Genomic DNA, 14,378 nt, shown 5'->3' with positions numbered 1-14,378 from the left:
TTTATATCTATTGCTGATAAAGTTTCCCTCCTAGTCTCATTTGCTCAAAATATTTTCATTCTTGGAGCGTGAGCACACCACGGATGAAAATTGCTAGAATGCCTAATTGTCCAACAATCGAAGAGGCTTCCAGACATGGCTGCTTGTAAAGGGACAGGGACAAACAGACCTACAGAACCAGAGCCAGTGTGTGAGCGAAGTGCATGAGATCTGGCTTCAGAGAGTATTTTTTGTTTCCCTGGCTGGTTTTGCTTCAGGTTAGACTGTTTAAAGGAAGGATCCTCGACTACCCTTAGTCCTGAGAACTACCCCGCCTTGAAAAAAGAAGACATGTGGATGTAGATATGTTGAGGATATGTTGCAGATGCTCTGGGGTGGGAAGATCAGCACTGGTGTGTATGAGACTCATTTGGCAGTATCTTCTTATTTCAATTTAAACACCACGATTTATAGGGTTGTTCATGGTACAGTTGTTTCAGGCATTCAGTGTTCCAGCGACAATCCCATCACCAGTGTGACCTTCCCTCTACCAGTGTCCCCAGTTTCCCACCCCCTCGCCCCCCGCCCAAGCCTGCCCCCCTCAGCCAGCACAAACTCTTATTTCCCGTTGCTTGGGAGAACAAAATGGCGAATGGAATGATCAAAAATTAGATCAGTGAGAGTCTGTGATCATCGTTACATTTCACGATGGTGTTGCTAAAGTTATTGTCATTGTCTGAGGATTTACTGGGCTGGTTGGTGCTGGCTGAGCCTTCTGTTACCATTTTCGCTCACGGAGCTTGGTGGGTCCTATGCAGCTTCCCTGTCACATTTGCTGGGCCCCCATTGCACTTTCAGTCCTGTGAGACTTGGGAGTTCTGTGCCGTGCACTCCGGGAGCCGTGGAACTGGGAGGGTTTGGTGGCTTGATGAGGTTAGGTTGTGGAGTGGGGCCATGAGGTTGTGCGTTGGGGGTGGGTGTGGGCTGCTGGGCCTTCTGGCACGATGGGGGATCTGCTACCCCGTTTCTTGCCTTGGAAGCTGCTCTACGTGGGATGGCTTGGCAGCTTGCCGGCCTGACCTGCATGTAGTATTTTAAAAGATCTCTCTGAAGTTGTGCTGCACCTTTCTGTCCCGGTCGGTAGTTACTGTAGTGTTTCCTTTTCCTGTAAGTTGACGGCACCTTTGAGTGGAGGAAGAGCAGCGTTATTAAGAGAATGAGCTTCTACTCATTGATCTCCAGTGTGCCCCAGGCACTGTCTTTGCTGGGTACCAACCTTTCGCAGGCACTCCCCACGTGGCATCAGTGATTAGAAACCTGGCTTTGGAAATGCGACGGGCACTGCCAAGTCACATCGTCTGCTTGTGATCACACGGCTGGTCACAGCCAACAAGTGGCAGTGTTAGAGTTCAAATCCAGGACTGTGCCCGCAGAGGGGACACTGAGAGCTCGCCTGGCTCCTGGAGCAGACAGCCTTCAACTCTTTTGTCTCCAGATTCCTTTAAACTCAGAAAGAAAGGGGGAGAGAGAGAGAGAGCGAGACAGAGAGAGAGACAGAGAGACAGAGAGAGAGAGAGCCCACAGTGAGGGACCTTTCAAATTCATGCGAATTCTATCTTCAGATACTTTATTTGAAACGAAAACAAGTCTCAAATATCTTAGTCACTTTGGAAGAACAGCAGTAAATCAAGCAGGGCAGTTTTACAGGCGGCCGGGACTCGGCTCAGTGGCAGCGCACATGCCTTGCCTGTGGGCGCGCCGGCTGCCATCCTCCGAGGGCACACGGGGCACGGGCTCGCCTCTGCAGCCCGCAACACAGCGTGCTGTCAAGTTTCATAAACATTCTAAAGGGGGCCGGAGCGACAGTACAGCGCTGAGGACTCTCGCCTTGCATGTGGCCAGCCCGGGTTCGATCCCCGGCATCCCAGATGGCCTCCTGAGTGCAGAGAACATTCTGCCAGGAGTGTGCCCTGAGTGCAGGGCCCGGAGGAACCCCTGAGCGCCTCCAAACCAACAACAACAACAGAACCGGCCTACGGGAAAAGACCTTTTTTGCTTATCTGCCACCCAGTGGGGTCTGCTTGCCGTGTCCTGCTCCCAGTCCCTGCAGCTCCCAGTCCCTGCAGCCCGTGACTGTCACAGCTGGCCTCAGAATTGTGCATGGCCAGTTCCCACTTCTTGTCATTGAATAACGCCAGTTCCCTCCTGTTGGCGTAGATATATATTATTTTCTCAGTGGTATAATGTAATGCTAGTGAGGGCCAGCTGTAATTGGAAAAGGAAGTGTATTGGGGCTGGGGGCTGGGGCCACTACGTGGCTGTGCTTAGAGGCTTGTCCTGGCTCTGTGCTCAGGTGTCACTCCTGGCAGTGCTCCAGGGACCAACTGAAGTGCCAGAGATCAAACTGGGATTGGGTGCTTGCACGGCAAGCACCTTAACTCCTGTCCTATCACTCTGGCTCCCTAGGTACTATATCTTAAAGGCCTTTTTGTACAATTGTATAATAGTACCTTTAACATAGAACCCAGACTTTAAGCATAGTTTTTTTTTTTTAAAGAAAAAAAAGATCAGGGGGCTGGACCGATAGCACAGCAGGTAGTGCGTTTGCCTTGCACGCAGCCAACACGGGTTCGATTCCCAGCATCCCATATGGTCCCCTGAGCACTGACAGGGGTAATTTCTGAGTGCAAAGCCAGGAGTGACCCCTGTGCATTGCCGGGTGTGACCCAAAAAGCAAAAGAAAAAGAAAAAGAAAAAGATCATTGCAATGGGGCTGGATCAGTAGTATAGCAGGTAGGGCATAAGCCTTGCGCACAGCTGACCCGGCATCCCGTATGGTCCCCTGAGCATACAATTACTCAGGAGTAATTCCTGAGTGCAAGGCCAGGAGTAACCTCTGAGCATCTTTAGGTATGACCCAAAAAGAAAAAAATGAAGATTATTGCAAACTGAATCTATACCAAGTGGATTCAGTCTACTGTTATATCAGAACTCCTTGAACTGAACTCTTCCTTACAGAAGAACCCTAAGTGATACACAGAATACTCCCCCTCCCAGGGAGTAGGGCCTAGCCTCCGCCCCACCCCCCATCTGCCCGGCGGGTGAGTGGACTAGAGTGGGCAATGAGTGATTTTACAGAGGAGAAGCCTAGGAAACTGAGCGGGTGGTGAGGCTGGGCACCACCTGTGACGTCCCGTGGTCAGCCCAGAGAGGCTGGTGCTGGGGACACACAAGCCCTGGGTAACCCTGAGAGAACCAGCCAGCCGCACCAGAGATCACCATCTGGAATCCTGGCCAGTGCTCAGGGACTGGGTTATAAAAAGTAAGGAGCAAGGGACTGGGCAGACAGTACAGGGGACGAGACACTTGTTGCACACAGCCGAACCCAGAGCAATCCATATCCCTTCAGCACCCCACTTCCCCTCCCCAACACACACACACACACACACACACACACACACACACACACACACACACACACACACACACACACACCAGCACTGCCAGGGGTAGTCCTGGAGGCGCTGGGTCGTGGTAATCCCGTCACAGCCCAAGCAGCGCCACGTCCTAAGGCCCAGCACTGAACCTCTAGACCAGGCCCCAGAAATAGCCAGGAGTGGCCCCAGGTACCCTAAGCACCACTTGGGAGCTTCCCCCTCGCCCCCAAAGACGTAAGAAATACACAAGACTAACGCACAGACCAGAGGCCAGGAAATATGTCAGCTGAATCCAAAGCGCGGCTCCGAATAGCATCTTGGAACAGAAAGAGGACATTGACGGGGAAACTGGTGCAATACAAATAAAGTCTGGAGCTTAAGAGTAACAGACCTGTCGGCCTCTTACGTTCTGGCGAATCCGTTATGGAAATATGAGATCCTGCAGCAGGAGCCCCAGCAAGGCGGAAGCAGGAGCTTGCTCCACGCTCGGCAGTGTGTCGACCCAAAGTAAAAGTCTATCTCAGTTCTGACACGGCCTGGTCCCCAGCCCTGCCTGATACGGCCCCTTTGAAACACCCGCTTCCCCCTCCCCCTCAGTGTCCTGGGTTGAACCCAGGCCTCACGCTTGCGGAGCGCATGCTGCCAGGAGCCCCTTCCCGACCCTCGGCCGCCGGCTCTGCCTGGCCCTTCGAGGGGTGGCTCACTCGGGCATCGCAGTAACAGCATGCCCGAGTGAGCATCGCCACCGTTGTCTGGAAAATCCTGGTCTGCTGAGTTATGCAGGTTTTTTTTTTTTAAAAAACAACCTAAAACCACATGATTCGGTATTTTTAAAAAGTCACATTTTTGTTAAAGCAACCCCTATCTTGGGGGCCAGGTAAGTAAGGGGCCAAGGCACCTTACCTTGCACACAGCTCACCCCACTTCAACCCCCGACATCACATTTAGTCCTTCCTGAGCCCCGCCAGGAGTGATCCCTGAGCACAGAGTCAGGAGTCGGCACCTCTGGGTGTGGAATCACCCTCCACCCCCAAAGCAATAGTTGTTTCGTCATCAGAAAAATCCTCACTGAAACCCGTTCAGCCTGGTGGAAATGGATTCAAGTTTCCCCCAATTCTGATTTTCTCATAAACGTTGCCATTTAATTGGCAGCAAATCCTTCTGTTTTTTTCCTTGACTTAAAAAGGCTTTTTTTTTTTAATTTTAAAGAAAATGCCAGACTCTCAAAGCCCCATAGTGATTCTTACACATAAAAATGATACTCAGTGAAAAAGGCAGGTAAGCAAGCGCTGCTACCGCTGAATGCAAGATAAGTGTCTTCTGACTTCTGTCACATGGTCACATGAGTATTAAGACAGGTGCCTGGAGGCCCAGGTTCCGTATCTGGCGCTCCGTGCTCCGCCCCTGCACCACTGGGAGTGTCTCCTAGTGGCTGTGTGACCAGCCCCGCAAGAAAAAAGGACTTAATGAAATAAATGCTTCTTCTGCTCCATCAAAGATGCTCGCACCGCAAAGTTCTGTGCCTCTTCGTGTGTGTGTGTGTGTGTGTGTGTGTGTGTGTGCGTGTGTGTTCGTTCTGGGCTGCCTCAGCAGTTCCAGGAGCACTTCTATAGTGAGAAAAAATCGTCTCACCATGCTGACCTCCCGGGGGCCCAGAGACCTCGCTGTGCTGGCCGAGAGGCCGCCAGGAGGCGCCGGTGTCCCAGCTGCCCCGTGGCACCTGCCCCGGGCCCTGCGTCGTCTCCCGGCTTTGCTGCTCTGGCTCTCAGGCTCTCGCCCCTCTGTGGCACTGTTTGCAGACCAGCCCCACCTGCCGCTGCAGGATGCAGTGATTCAGTCCGTCTGTGCTCACTGGTTGGTTTCTCGTCGGTAATCCTGACCACGTTCTGGAGCTTCAGCAGATGGCCACTGACCCTGCCGTGTTTCTCTCGGTTTCCTTTGAAGGTAAATCGCACCTGGCCATTGTGCAGCGAGTCAACAACGAGGGGGAGGGCGATCCCTTCTACGAAGTTCTGGGCATCGTCACCTTAGAAGACGTCATCGAAGAGATCATCAAGTCCGAGATTCTGGACGAGACGGATCTGTACAGTGAGTAGCGCCGTCCGAGTGCCCCTGTTGCCCCCTTTGCCTGTTCTGCCGTGTTCTTTGCCATCGTCTGCCATGGCTCTGTTTCTAAGTAAGCATGAACCTGGGCTGTGGACCACTGTGTGTCCCTGGCCCTCCAGCGGGGGCCACCAAGGGGCAGATCCGGTCATGTCAAGTGGCAGTGCTTCATTGATCTGTTTTTATGAAGCCGGCGAGTGCTGAGCATGGGACTCGCATTGACCTTAACAGAAAGTCTACTCGTGGGGTTTACTTTTATTTTACTGCAAGAAGAAGAATTGTTTGTTGACTCAGTTATCATTTGACACAATTAGGTGGACTGTTAAAGATGCCTTTCTGTTTCTAGTTAAGGTCGCACTTCAGGTACTTAAAGTGTGGGGGTTTGCCAGACTGGTGGATGGCAGCTGTAAGTGGCCCTGTTCCAGAAGCCAGGGCCGGGGTAGACCTGAGGGTCTTCATTAGAGGTGACAGAAACATGATGGGGACAGAAGGGGTGGCCTGGACCAGGCCAGGGGAAGGAGCAGGGCATTCTGGTTTGTGCAAGAGTTAGTCTGCTCGTGGGCTGAGTGTTGAGTCTGACTCACCAGAGTCCACAGCCAGAATCCAGAGCTTGACGTGCCCTGAGCACCACTGGGCTCATGGATTGCCTGAAGCTAACGGTGTCCCCAGGCCTGAGAACATTGGGGCCCCCAGAAGCAGGGGGGGGGGGAAAGTGGGCTACATTTGACTTTTATTTTTCAAAATTTTAAATTTTTATTTATTTGCTTTTTGGGTCATATCTGGTGATGCACAGAGGCTATTCCTGGCTCATGCACTCAGGAATTACTCCTGGTGGTATTCAAGGGACCATATGGGATGCTGGGAATTGAACCCTGGTTGGCCCTGCACAAGGCAATCACCCTTCCCTCTGTGTTATTGCTCCAGCTCCTACACTTGACTTTCTTTTTTTTTTTTTAATCCCCGCCCTTGACTTTTTTCTTTTCTTTTCTTTCCTTTTTTCTTTTGCATTTTGGGTCATACCTGGTGATGCACAGGGGTTACTCCTGGCTTTGCACTCAGGAATTACTCCTGGCGGTACGCAGGGGACCATATGGGATGCTGGGAATCAAACCCTGGTTGGCCGCGTGCAAGGCAAACGCCCTACCCGCTGTGCTATTGCTCCAGCCCCTACACTTGACTTTTAATTTTTTTTTATTCTTTGGTTTTGGGGTCACACCCGGCGATGCACAGGGGTTACTCCTGGCTCTGCACTCAGGAATCACCCCTGGCAGTGCTCAGGGAATCATATGGGATGCTGGGATTAGAACCCAGGTCGGCTGCGTGCAAGGCAAATGCCCTACCCACTGTGCTATCGCTCCAGCCCCCTACACTTGACTTTTAAACATAACTTTGTGGGGATGAACTTCATATGACCTGAGGAGCCCAGGACAAAACCCATATTGCTCCAAGCTGAACTGTCGAACGGGAACGTGCTCGTTTTAACATGGAGCCTGACGGTGCCTGCTTGGAGAGTGCATTTCCCCCTGAACTGATGACCTGCTTCCGAAAACACGGCCTGTTTCTCCTCACGTCTGCCCGGGGCGCAGAGCCCTGCCCTGTCCCGGGCGTTCTTTTCCTTCTGACCCTGCTGTTGTTAGTTAGAACAGCCGAGGAGAATCTTCGGGCTGGTGTGCGTTCCACTTCCTCTCCCCCTTCCTCCCAGTGGCTGCTCCATTGCGTGTGTCTTTGTGGAATTCTGTGTTTGCCCAGAACTCGGGCGATCTTCCTTTGTACTTAAGGTAACCCTTGCTGTGGGCTGACCTCCTACAGACGGGCGCCACACATGACTTACTTGCAGCACTGAACTGTGGTTGCAGGTTTGTCCCCCTTCCCTGATTTTGGATGGACCCGGGGGTGTCTCCCAGGTCGTGCTCAGGACCCCCGGGCCCCCTCTCTGCAGTTCTTCTCCCATGAGCTGGTGGCCTGTCCAGGGGCTCACAGTTGTGGTGGGTGCTCGGGCGCCTACAGGGCTGACCCCAGCGGCGCAGGGGTGTGTGTGGCTGCAGATACAGCAAGTTCTCTAACCTCATACTACCTCCAGCCAGGCGTCCTGCCTGCCACACACTCACTCCGGCCCCTGTATTACGGATCCAGAGAGGAGATTGGGCACGAGTTTGCTATTGGAAGGGTGTGTGCTTTGTGTTGTTATTGTTCTTGTCGCTGTGGGCTTTGATTTGTGCTGTCGCTTTTCAAAAGACACCAAGACAGAAGGAAAGTCAGTGCTGGGCCGCCTCCCAGACACACAAAGGTCGGCTTCCCTGCCGCCCGCCGTGGTCTCGAGCGTGCACCTGGGCAGCGCACCCCAGTTTCTTCTTCTTGGTTCTTTGTCCTGAGAACGACTGAAAGCAGCAGCAGACGCTTCCCAGACCAGGGCTCGGCTGACCGCAGCCCCGGGAAGCTGGGCCTCTGCCCCCCCGCCCCACGCGCGCAGAGAGGGGGAGGTGGAGATGGATTTTAAAATAGTGTCACGTTGTTGAAAATAATCAAGACTGATTGTTGACATGAAAAGCTACATAGAATTCAGATGTCACGTCCAACCTGGCTGTAAAGACACCTGGTAGGGGAATAGTAAACCCCCAGCGGGAACGGGAGCTGCGTGCCTGAGGGCGGCTCTCAGTTGGAAGCTTACTTGGGGCCAAGGGGCACAGGGGTGAAATGAGACAGGAGGGGCCCCCCGAGCAGGACGAGGTGCTGGAGGGTACCAAGGGTCCTGCAGGAAACCCTGTCAGTAACAGGACTATAAACCCAGCACCTAAACCGGGGGAAGCACCTGCCATCGAGGCAGGCTGGGGGCGGGGCGGAAGCTGGAACGCCGGTGGGAGGTGGACCCTGGTGAGGGGATGGGTGTTGGCTCACTGTACGCCTGAAACTCCATCATGAGTAACTTTGCAAATCCTGGTGCCTCGATTAAATTTTTTTTCCTTTTTTTTTTTTAATGTTACATTGTAATAAAACATTCCCGGCCCATCCTTTCCCGGAGGCCTGCTTTGGCCCACAGACAGCCGAGTGGTCGCAGCCAAGACCAGGCTTTGTCACCCTGAGGTCGTTTTCAGACCATGTGTCCTCAGGTTGACTCAGCCTCGGGGACCCGTGGCATTCAGGGGAGAGGGCGAAAGGGAGCCGTCAGCTGCGATTGTGACAGTGCATCGCTCTGGGACGGGTTCTCCCTGGGGAGCCTTGGTTGCTGGCGCCACAGCTTTGGTTCCTCTGTGAGGTGGGGTCCAGGACCCCTGTGGCACCTGTGTCTCCTGAATCTCCTGTGTCTCCTGCATCTCCTGTGGCACCCGTGTTTCTGATGTCCCTGTGGCACTTCCGTCTCTGTGTCTTCTGTATCTCTGTGTCCCCTGCATCTCCTGTGCACCTGCGCTTTCTCTGTCCCTGTGTCTCCTGTGTCTCTGTGTCCCTGTGTCTCCTGTGTCTCTGTGTCTCCTGTGTCTCTGTGTCTCCTGTGTCTCCTGTGTCTCTGTGTCTCCTGTGTCTCCTGTGTCTCTGTGTCTCCTGTGTCTCTGTGTCTCCTGTGTCTCCTGTGTCTCTGTGTCTCCTGTATCTCTGTGTCTCCTGTGTCTCCTGTGTCTCTGTGTCTCCTGTATCTCTGTGTCTCCTGTGTCTCCTGTGTCTCCTGTGTCTCTGTGCCTTCTGTATCTCTGTGTCTCCTGTGTCTCTGTGTCTCCTGTGTCTCTGTGTCTCCTGTGTCTCCTGTGTCTCTGTGTCTCCTGTGTCTCTGTGTCTCCTGTGTCTCCTGTGTCGTCTGTGTCTCCTGTGTCTCTGTGTCTCCTGTGTCTCCTGTGTCTCTGTGTCTCCTGTGTCTCTGTGTCTCCTGTGTCTCCTGTGTCTCTGTGTCTCCTGTGTCTCTGTGTCTCCTGTGTCTCCTGTGTCTCTGTGTCTCCTGTGTCTCTGTGTCTCCTGTGTCTCCTGTGTCGTCTGTGTCTCCTGTGTCTCTGTGTCTCCTGTGTCTCCTGTGTCGTCTGTGTCTCCTGTGTCTCTGTGTCTCCTGTGTCTCCTGTGTCTCTGTGTCTCCTGTGTCTCCTGTGTCTCTGTGTCTCCTGTGTCTCTGTGTCTCCTGTGTCTCCTGTGTCTCTGTGTCTCCTGTATCTCTGTGTCTCCTGTGTCTCCTGTGTCTCCTGTGTCTCTGTGCCTTCTGTATCTCTGTGTCCCCTGCATCTCCTGTGCACCTGCGCTTTCTCTGTCCCTGTATCTCCTGTGTCTCTGTGTCTCCTGTGTCTTCTGTGTCTCCTGTGTCTCTGTGTCTCCTGTGTCTCTGTGTCTCCTGTGTCCCTGTGTCTCCCGTGTCTCTGTGTCGTCTGTGGCACCTGTGCCTCAGGCGGCAGATGGACTGTGCCCCACCGTGCCCGCATGCTTCCTGGGCTGCTCTCTCCGCGTTCCCCGGCGCCGTCCCTGGGCGTGCAGGGCCAGGTGCACAGCCTGGTGAGAGCAGAGCCTTCCCCCAGGAGCATCTGCCCGTCTCTCCCGGACAGCCCTGACCAGGCGGGACGGGTGGCCTTCACTCATCCCTCTCTCCTGCCTCCCACAGCGGATAACAGAACGAAAAAGAAAGTGGCCCACCGCGAGAGGAAGCAGGACTTTTCTGCCTTCAAGCAGACAGACAGCGAGATGAAGGTTAAGATCTCACCCCAGCTTCTCCTGGCCATGCACCGTTTCCTGGCAACAGGCAAGTGTGGCTTGTCAGCGTGGGCGCTCTCCGCTCACGACCTCCTCCACCACCACCGACGGGGTGGGCTGCGGGCGGACACGGGGAGATGGGGAGATGAGTAATGCCACTTTGTGTTTTGTTTTTTTGTTTTGTTTTGTTTTCTTTTGTTTTCCTTTCTTTTTAAATTCTCTCCTCTCCCGTGTTCAGTGTCGGCATGAACCCTCTGAGACATTTGCCAGGGGTGGACCAGTAACTTTAAATTGGTCTGAAAGGTAAGGATGAATGTTAGTGCCACACTGCATGTGACATAGGCCAGGCCATCTGCTTCCAGCCCGCCGGGCACCTGTGTCTCCTGTATCGCCCATGGCCCCCAGGCACGCCTGCTGTGTCCGGGCCAGCTGAGGCGCCGGAATCACCGTGTCTCTCGCTCCGGCTGTCTCAGAAGCACAGTTGGACACGAGTGCGAGTACCCGGGTGCTCTGAATTGCAAGGAAGAAGAATCAGATTTTTTACAAATCCTGTGTGTTTGTGTGTGTTTTTTTTTTTTTTTTTTTTGTGGTTTCATGAAATCAGGAGTTTTGGGAACTTTGACGTGGATTTCATGGCGGCCTCTCCAAATCAGATTGTTCATTTGGGTCTGTTTCCAAGCGTCCACGTTACTCGGACTGGCCACTCCAGAGAGGTCACAGTTCAGGCGTGAGAGAGAGACTAACCCTTCTCGTGCCCCCAGAGGAGGCGGCAGGGCCAGGGTGAGCTCTGCGGCCAAGCCCTGTCAGGCTAACCGGAGACGCGCGGGAGGCACCCAGGGACTTGCAGAGGGCAGCAGCGTGTCCTTGTGCCACATGGTAAAGAAGGCGAGGATGGCAGGTGACTGACTTTTTAAGACCCTGTTGGCAGATACATGGAAATGCCTCCAGGGTGATAGCTGTGACATAAGGAATGTGCTCGGATTCATTATAAAATGAGGAAAAACTCAGAATATGAAACTAGGTACAGAGAAAGAGAGAGAGAGAGAGAGAGACAGAGACAGAGACAGATACAAAGAGAGAGACAGTATGAGTGTGTGTGAGAGAGAGACAGAGACACAGAGTAACAGCAAGAGAGACAACACAGAACAGAGCAAGTGTGCGTGCATGCATGCATGTGCGTGTGTGCATGTGTGCATGTGTGTGTGTGTGTGTGTGTGTGTGTGTGTGTGTGTGTGGTGGTTGCCATGCCTAGACAGGTGCAGAAAGAAATCATGCCTTAATTGCTCACAGTGATCACAAGTGGCTGGTTACGAGGTCGTTTTTATTCCCTTTCTCTTTCTCTGTCTTTTCCAGAATTCCTCCATGCTATTATTATTATTATTATTTATTTATTTTTTTTAAATCATGGAAGCCAGTATAGGATTAATTTTTTTATATGTCACATTTTTTTTCACATCTTAAAAACCTAGGAACACATTTCAGAATCACTTGTTATTCCTGTTCTAATTCTGCTGGTGGTGTTTTTCCTCGTTGAAGAGCTACAGTTTAAAACTGTTATCCTACTTACCTCCGGGATACACAACTCCAGTTGCAGAGTAACAACTGAAAGATGGTCATTTGGATCTTTTTCTTGACAATAAAATGGGTCTCCTTAGAAATACGGATTAACGTGCTTTTTGGGTTTTTGTGTTTTTAACTAGCCGGCTGGCGTGCATGCTGGTGTGTGCACGCGCCCTGCTCTCCGTCCAGCTCCCAGTGTCCTTCCCCTCCAGTGGGTCTCAGGTTGTTGGCGGGTGAGGAGGGGGGACCCCTGTTTGCTCGGTGCTAACCCCTGTGCTTCCCAGCCATACTCCCTTCTGTGCTGTCCTCGCCAAGCCAGTGGCGAGGCCTGTTAGCAGGAGTCCTGACTGTCAGGGAACCCGTTGCTGGTTGGTTTTCATTTCTGTTCATCAGAAAGGCAAACCGACACCAGTGACTGATTAAAGAAGAAAGTCTCGGTGCCAGAGCGATACTCGCACAGGGCCTGCCCAGGGTCCATCTCTGACATCCCAGAGGGTCCACCGAGCCCTGCCAGGGTGATCCCTGAGCACAGAGCCAGGTGTTGCCCCAAAAGTAAAAAAAATAAAGAGATTTACTTTAGTACAGCAGGTAGGACACTGTCCTTGCCCATCTCTGGCACCTCACAGGGTCCCCCGAGTCCTGCTGGGAATGACCCCTGAGCACAGAGCTGGGAGTAAGCCCTAAGCACTGCTGGGATTGTGTCCTTCATCCCCACCCCCACTCCCACTCCAAAGAAATAAGCTTGTCTAAAAAATAAAGTGAGAATTCAGTATTTTCTCATTTCTCCCAGGTACTTTGTGTCCCCAGCTCACCAGGTCTGTCCCTTGGGCTCCCCGTATTCTGACTGTCCGAGTGCCTTGATCACCAGCCTCGTGTTTTCCATTCACCTGAAATGTAATATCAAGTTGTGTTTATATCTATAGAAGTAGAAGCATTTAGCCCATCCCAGATGTCAGAGAAGATTCTCCTAAGGCTGCTAAAGCACCCCAATGTCATCCAGGAACTGAAGTACGACGAGAAGAACAAGAAGGCCCCCGAGTACTACCTCTACCAGCGCAACAAGCCTGTAGACTACTTCGTGCTCATTCTGCAGGTCAGAGGGGTTTGTTTGGGGGGGATTGACGGTGCCAGTTGCCCACCCTCCAGTCCTGAGGATGTGGGTGTGGCCCAGGGGGGTCCGACTGACCAGCTGGGAGAGCCGTGCTTCCAGGGGAAGTCCCCTCCCTCCTCGCCATAACTAGACGGGAATTAGAATGGAAAGGGTTCTTGGTGATCACTGAGTCAGTGAATCACATAAGGACAGGGAATTTATTTCATAGTATTTTTGTAGAGTTTGAGATATTCCCTGTCCATTTCCAAATCTTGGCTGTGCATTTGACACCTGTGAGGATTTCCTTGGGTAATTTACCACTTACTTATTTGGGAGAAGTGTTGGGGCCACACCTGGTGATAATCAGAGTGACTCCTGGATCTGTGCTCAGGGATCATTCTTGGCAATACTCCAAGGAGCATATGTAGTGCCAGGGATTGAACTGGGGTTGACTGCATGCAAGGCAGTCACCCTAAACCCTGTCGGGGCCATCTGTCAGGCTTCTCTTGGGGTTATTTCCAGGGGAGGGAATGTTGGGTCACACCTGGCTGTGCTCAGGGCTTACTCCTTGCTCTGCACCCAGGGATCACTCCTGGAAGGGTTTTGGGGACCATGTGAGGTGCCAGGGACTGAATCTTGTTCAGTTGTGTGTAAGGCAAATGTGCAACCCACTAGGCTATCTCTGTGCCCCCTCAGCTCTCTTTTAGAGTCCTCAGGATTTTCCAAATATAGTCATCCACATATAGTGAGAGTTTGACTTCCTTTCCTATCTGGAAGCCCTTGATACCTTTTTCTTGCCTAATTGCTGGGGTGAGTACTTCCAGTACTATATTGAAGAGAAGTGGCGAGAGTGGGCAACCTTGTCTTGTGCCTGGCCTTAGAGGGACGGCTTTCAGTTTTTCCCCATTGAGAATAATGTTTTCTGTGAGCTTGTGGTAGATGGTTTTGACTACCTTGGCTTCTTTTTTAATGCTGCCTTCTTCCTGGCTCTCACTAGGACTTGGTCATATACACTCCCTAGACAATAACATATTTTCTCTTCTTGCAAAACCATCACAGTATCTCTTCATTGTCACTTTACAGGGAGCCTCCCAGGTCATGCTCGTGGGGGGGCCCAGGGGCCACTTGGTACCGGCCCAGCTGTGCATGCCAGTCACTTGGGTGTTTGAACCCAGTCTGCGGGCTCTGTGGTGCTGTGGATGGGACTCAGGCCTCCCTGTGCAAAGCAGGCACCCCAGGCCTTTGAACTGCTTCCCCCCACACCCCATTACTGTTCCTGTTCCTGCTTATTCACCAAGCTCTCCTTCACGGGAGAACTGATGTCATTACAGCCCCCTAAATCAGCGGGAACTTAATCCCTTCTCCTTCAGTTGGGGGCGGGGCTGGAGTCACCCAGTCAGACCCCCACCCCTCTGTTTGAGGGGCCTTTGTCACATCGCCATCTCACTCAGTAAGCATTGGGGATGAGCATTTTGATGAATAAAGACATTCATTGTCTTCTTCAGCGTCTTTACTGAAGAATTCCCTGTAGAGGGATTCTGTGTTCTCTG

The 14,378-nt window shown here is 52.5% G+C and overlaps 1 protein-coding gene across 3 annotated transcripts in view; it reads left to right on the top strand.

Moving 5' to 3' along the window:
* Positions 1 to 14,378, top strand: part of CNNM2 (cyclin and CBS domain divalent metal cation transport mediator 2) — a 170,435-nt gene that overhangs the window by 138,307 nt on the left and 17,750 nt on the right. For 2 of the 3 annotated variants that reach the window (XM_004616309.2, XM_004616308.2), the window contains exons 2-4: positions 5,361 to 5,504; positions 10,090 to 10,227; positions 12,662 to 12,831. In XM_004616309.2, the coding sequence (XP_004616366.1) occupies positions 5,361 to 5,504; positions 10,090 to 10,227; positions 12,662 to 12,831 (452 nt within the window). Of the gene's footprint in view, positions 1 to 5,360; positions 5,505 to 10,089; positions 10,228 to 10,416; positions 10,648 to 12,661; positions 12,832 to 14,378 lie in introns of those variants that run through there. The other variant, XM_055118697.1, reaches the window with a different exon arrangement.

The sequence above is a fragment of the Sorex araneus genome, chromosome 11 (assembly GCF_027595985.1).
Source record: "Sorex araneus isolate mSorAra2 chromosome 11, mSorAra2.pri, whole genome shotgun sequence".
Taxonomy (NCBI): Eukaryota; Metazoa; Chordata; class Mammalia; order Eulipotyphla; family Soricidae; genus Sorex; species Sorex araneus.
The sequence above is the reverse complement of the archived record's forward strand: the minus strand, read 5'-3'. Positions and strand labels throughout refer to the sequence as shown.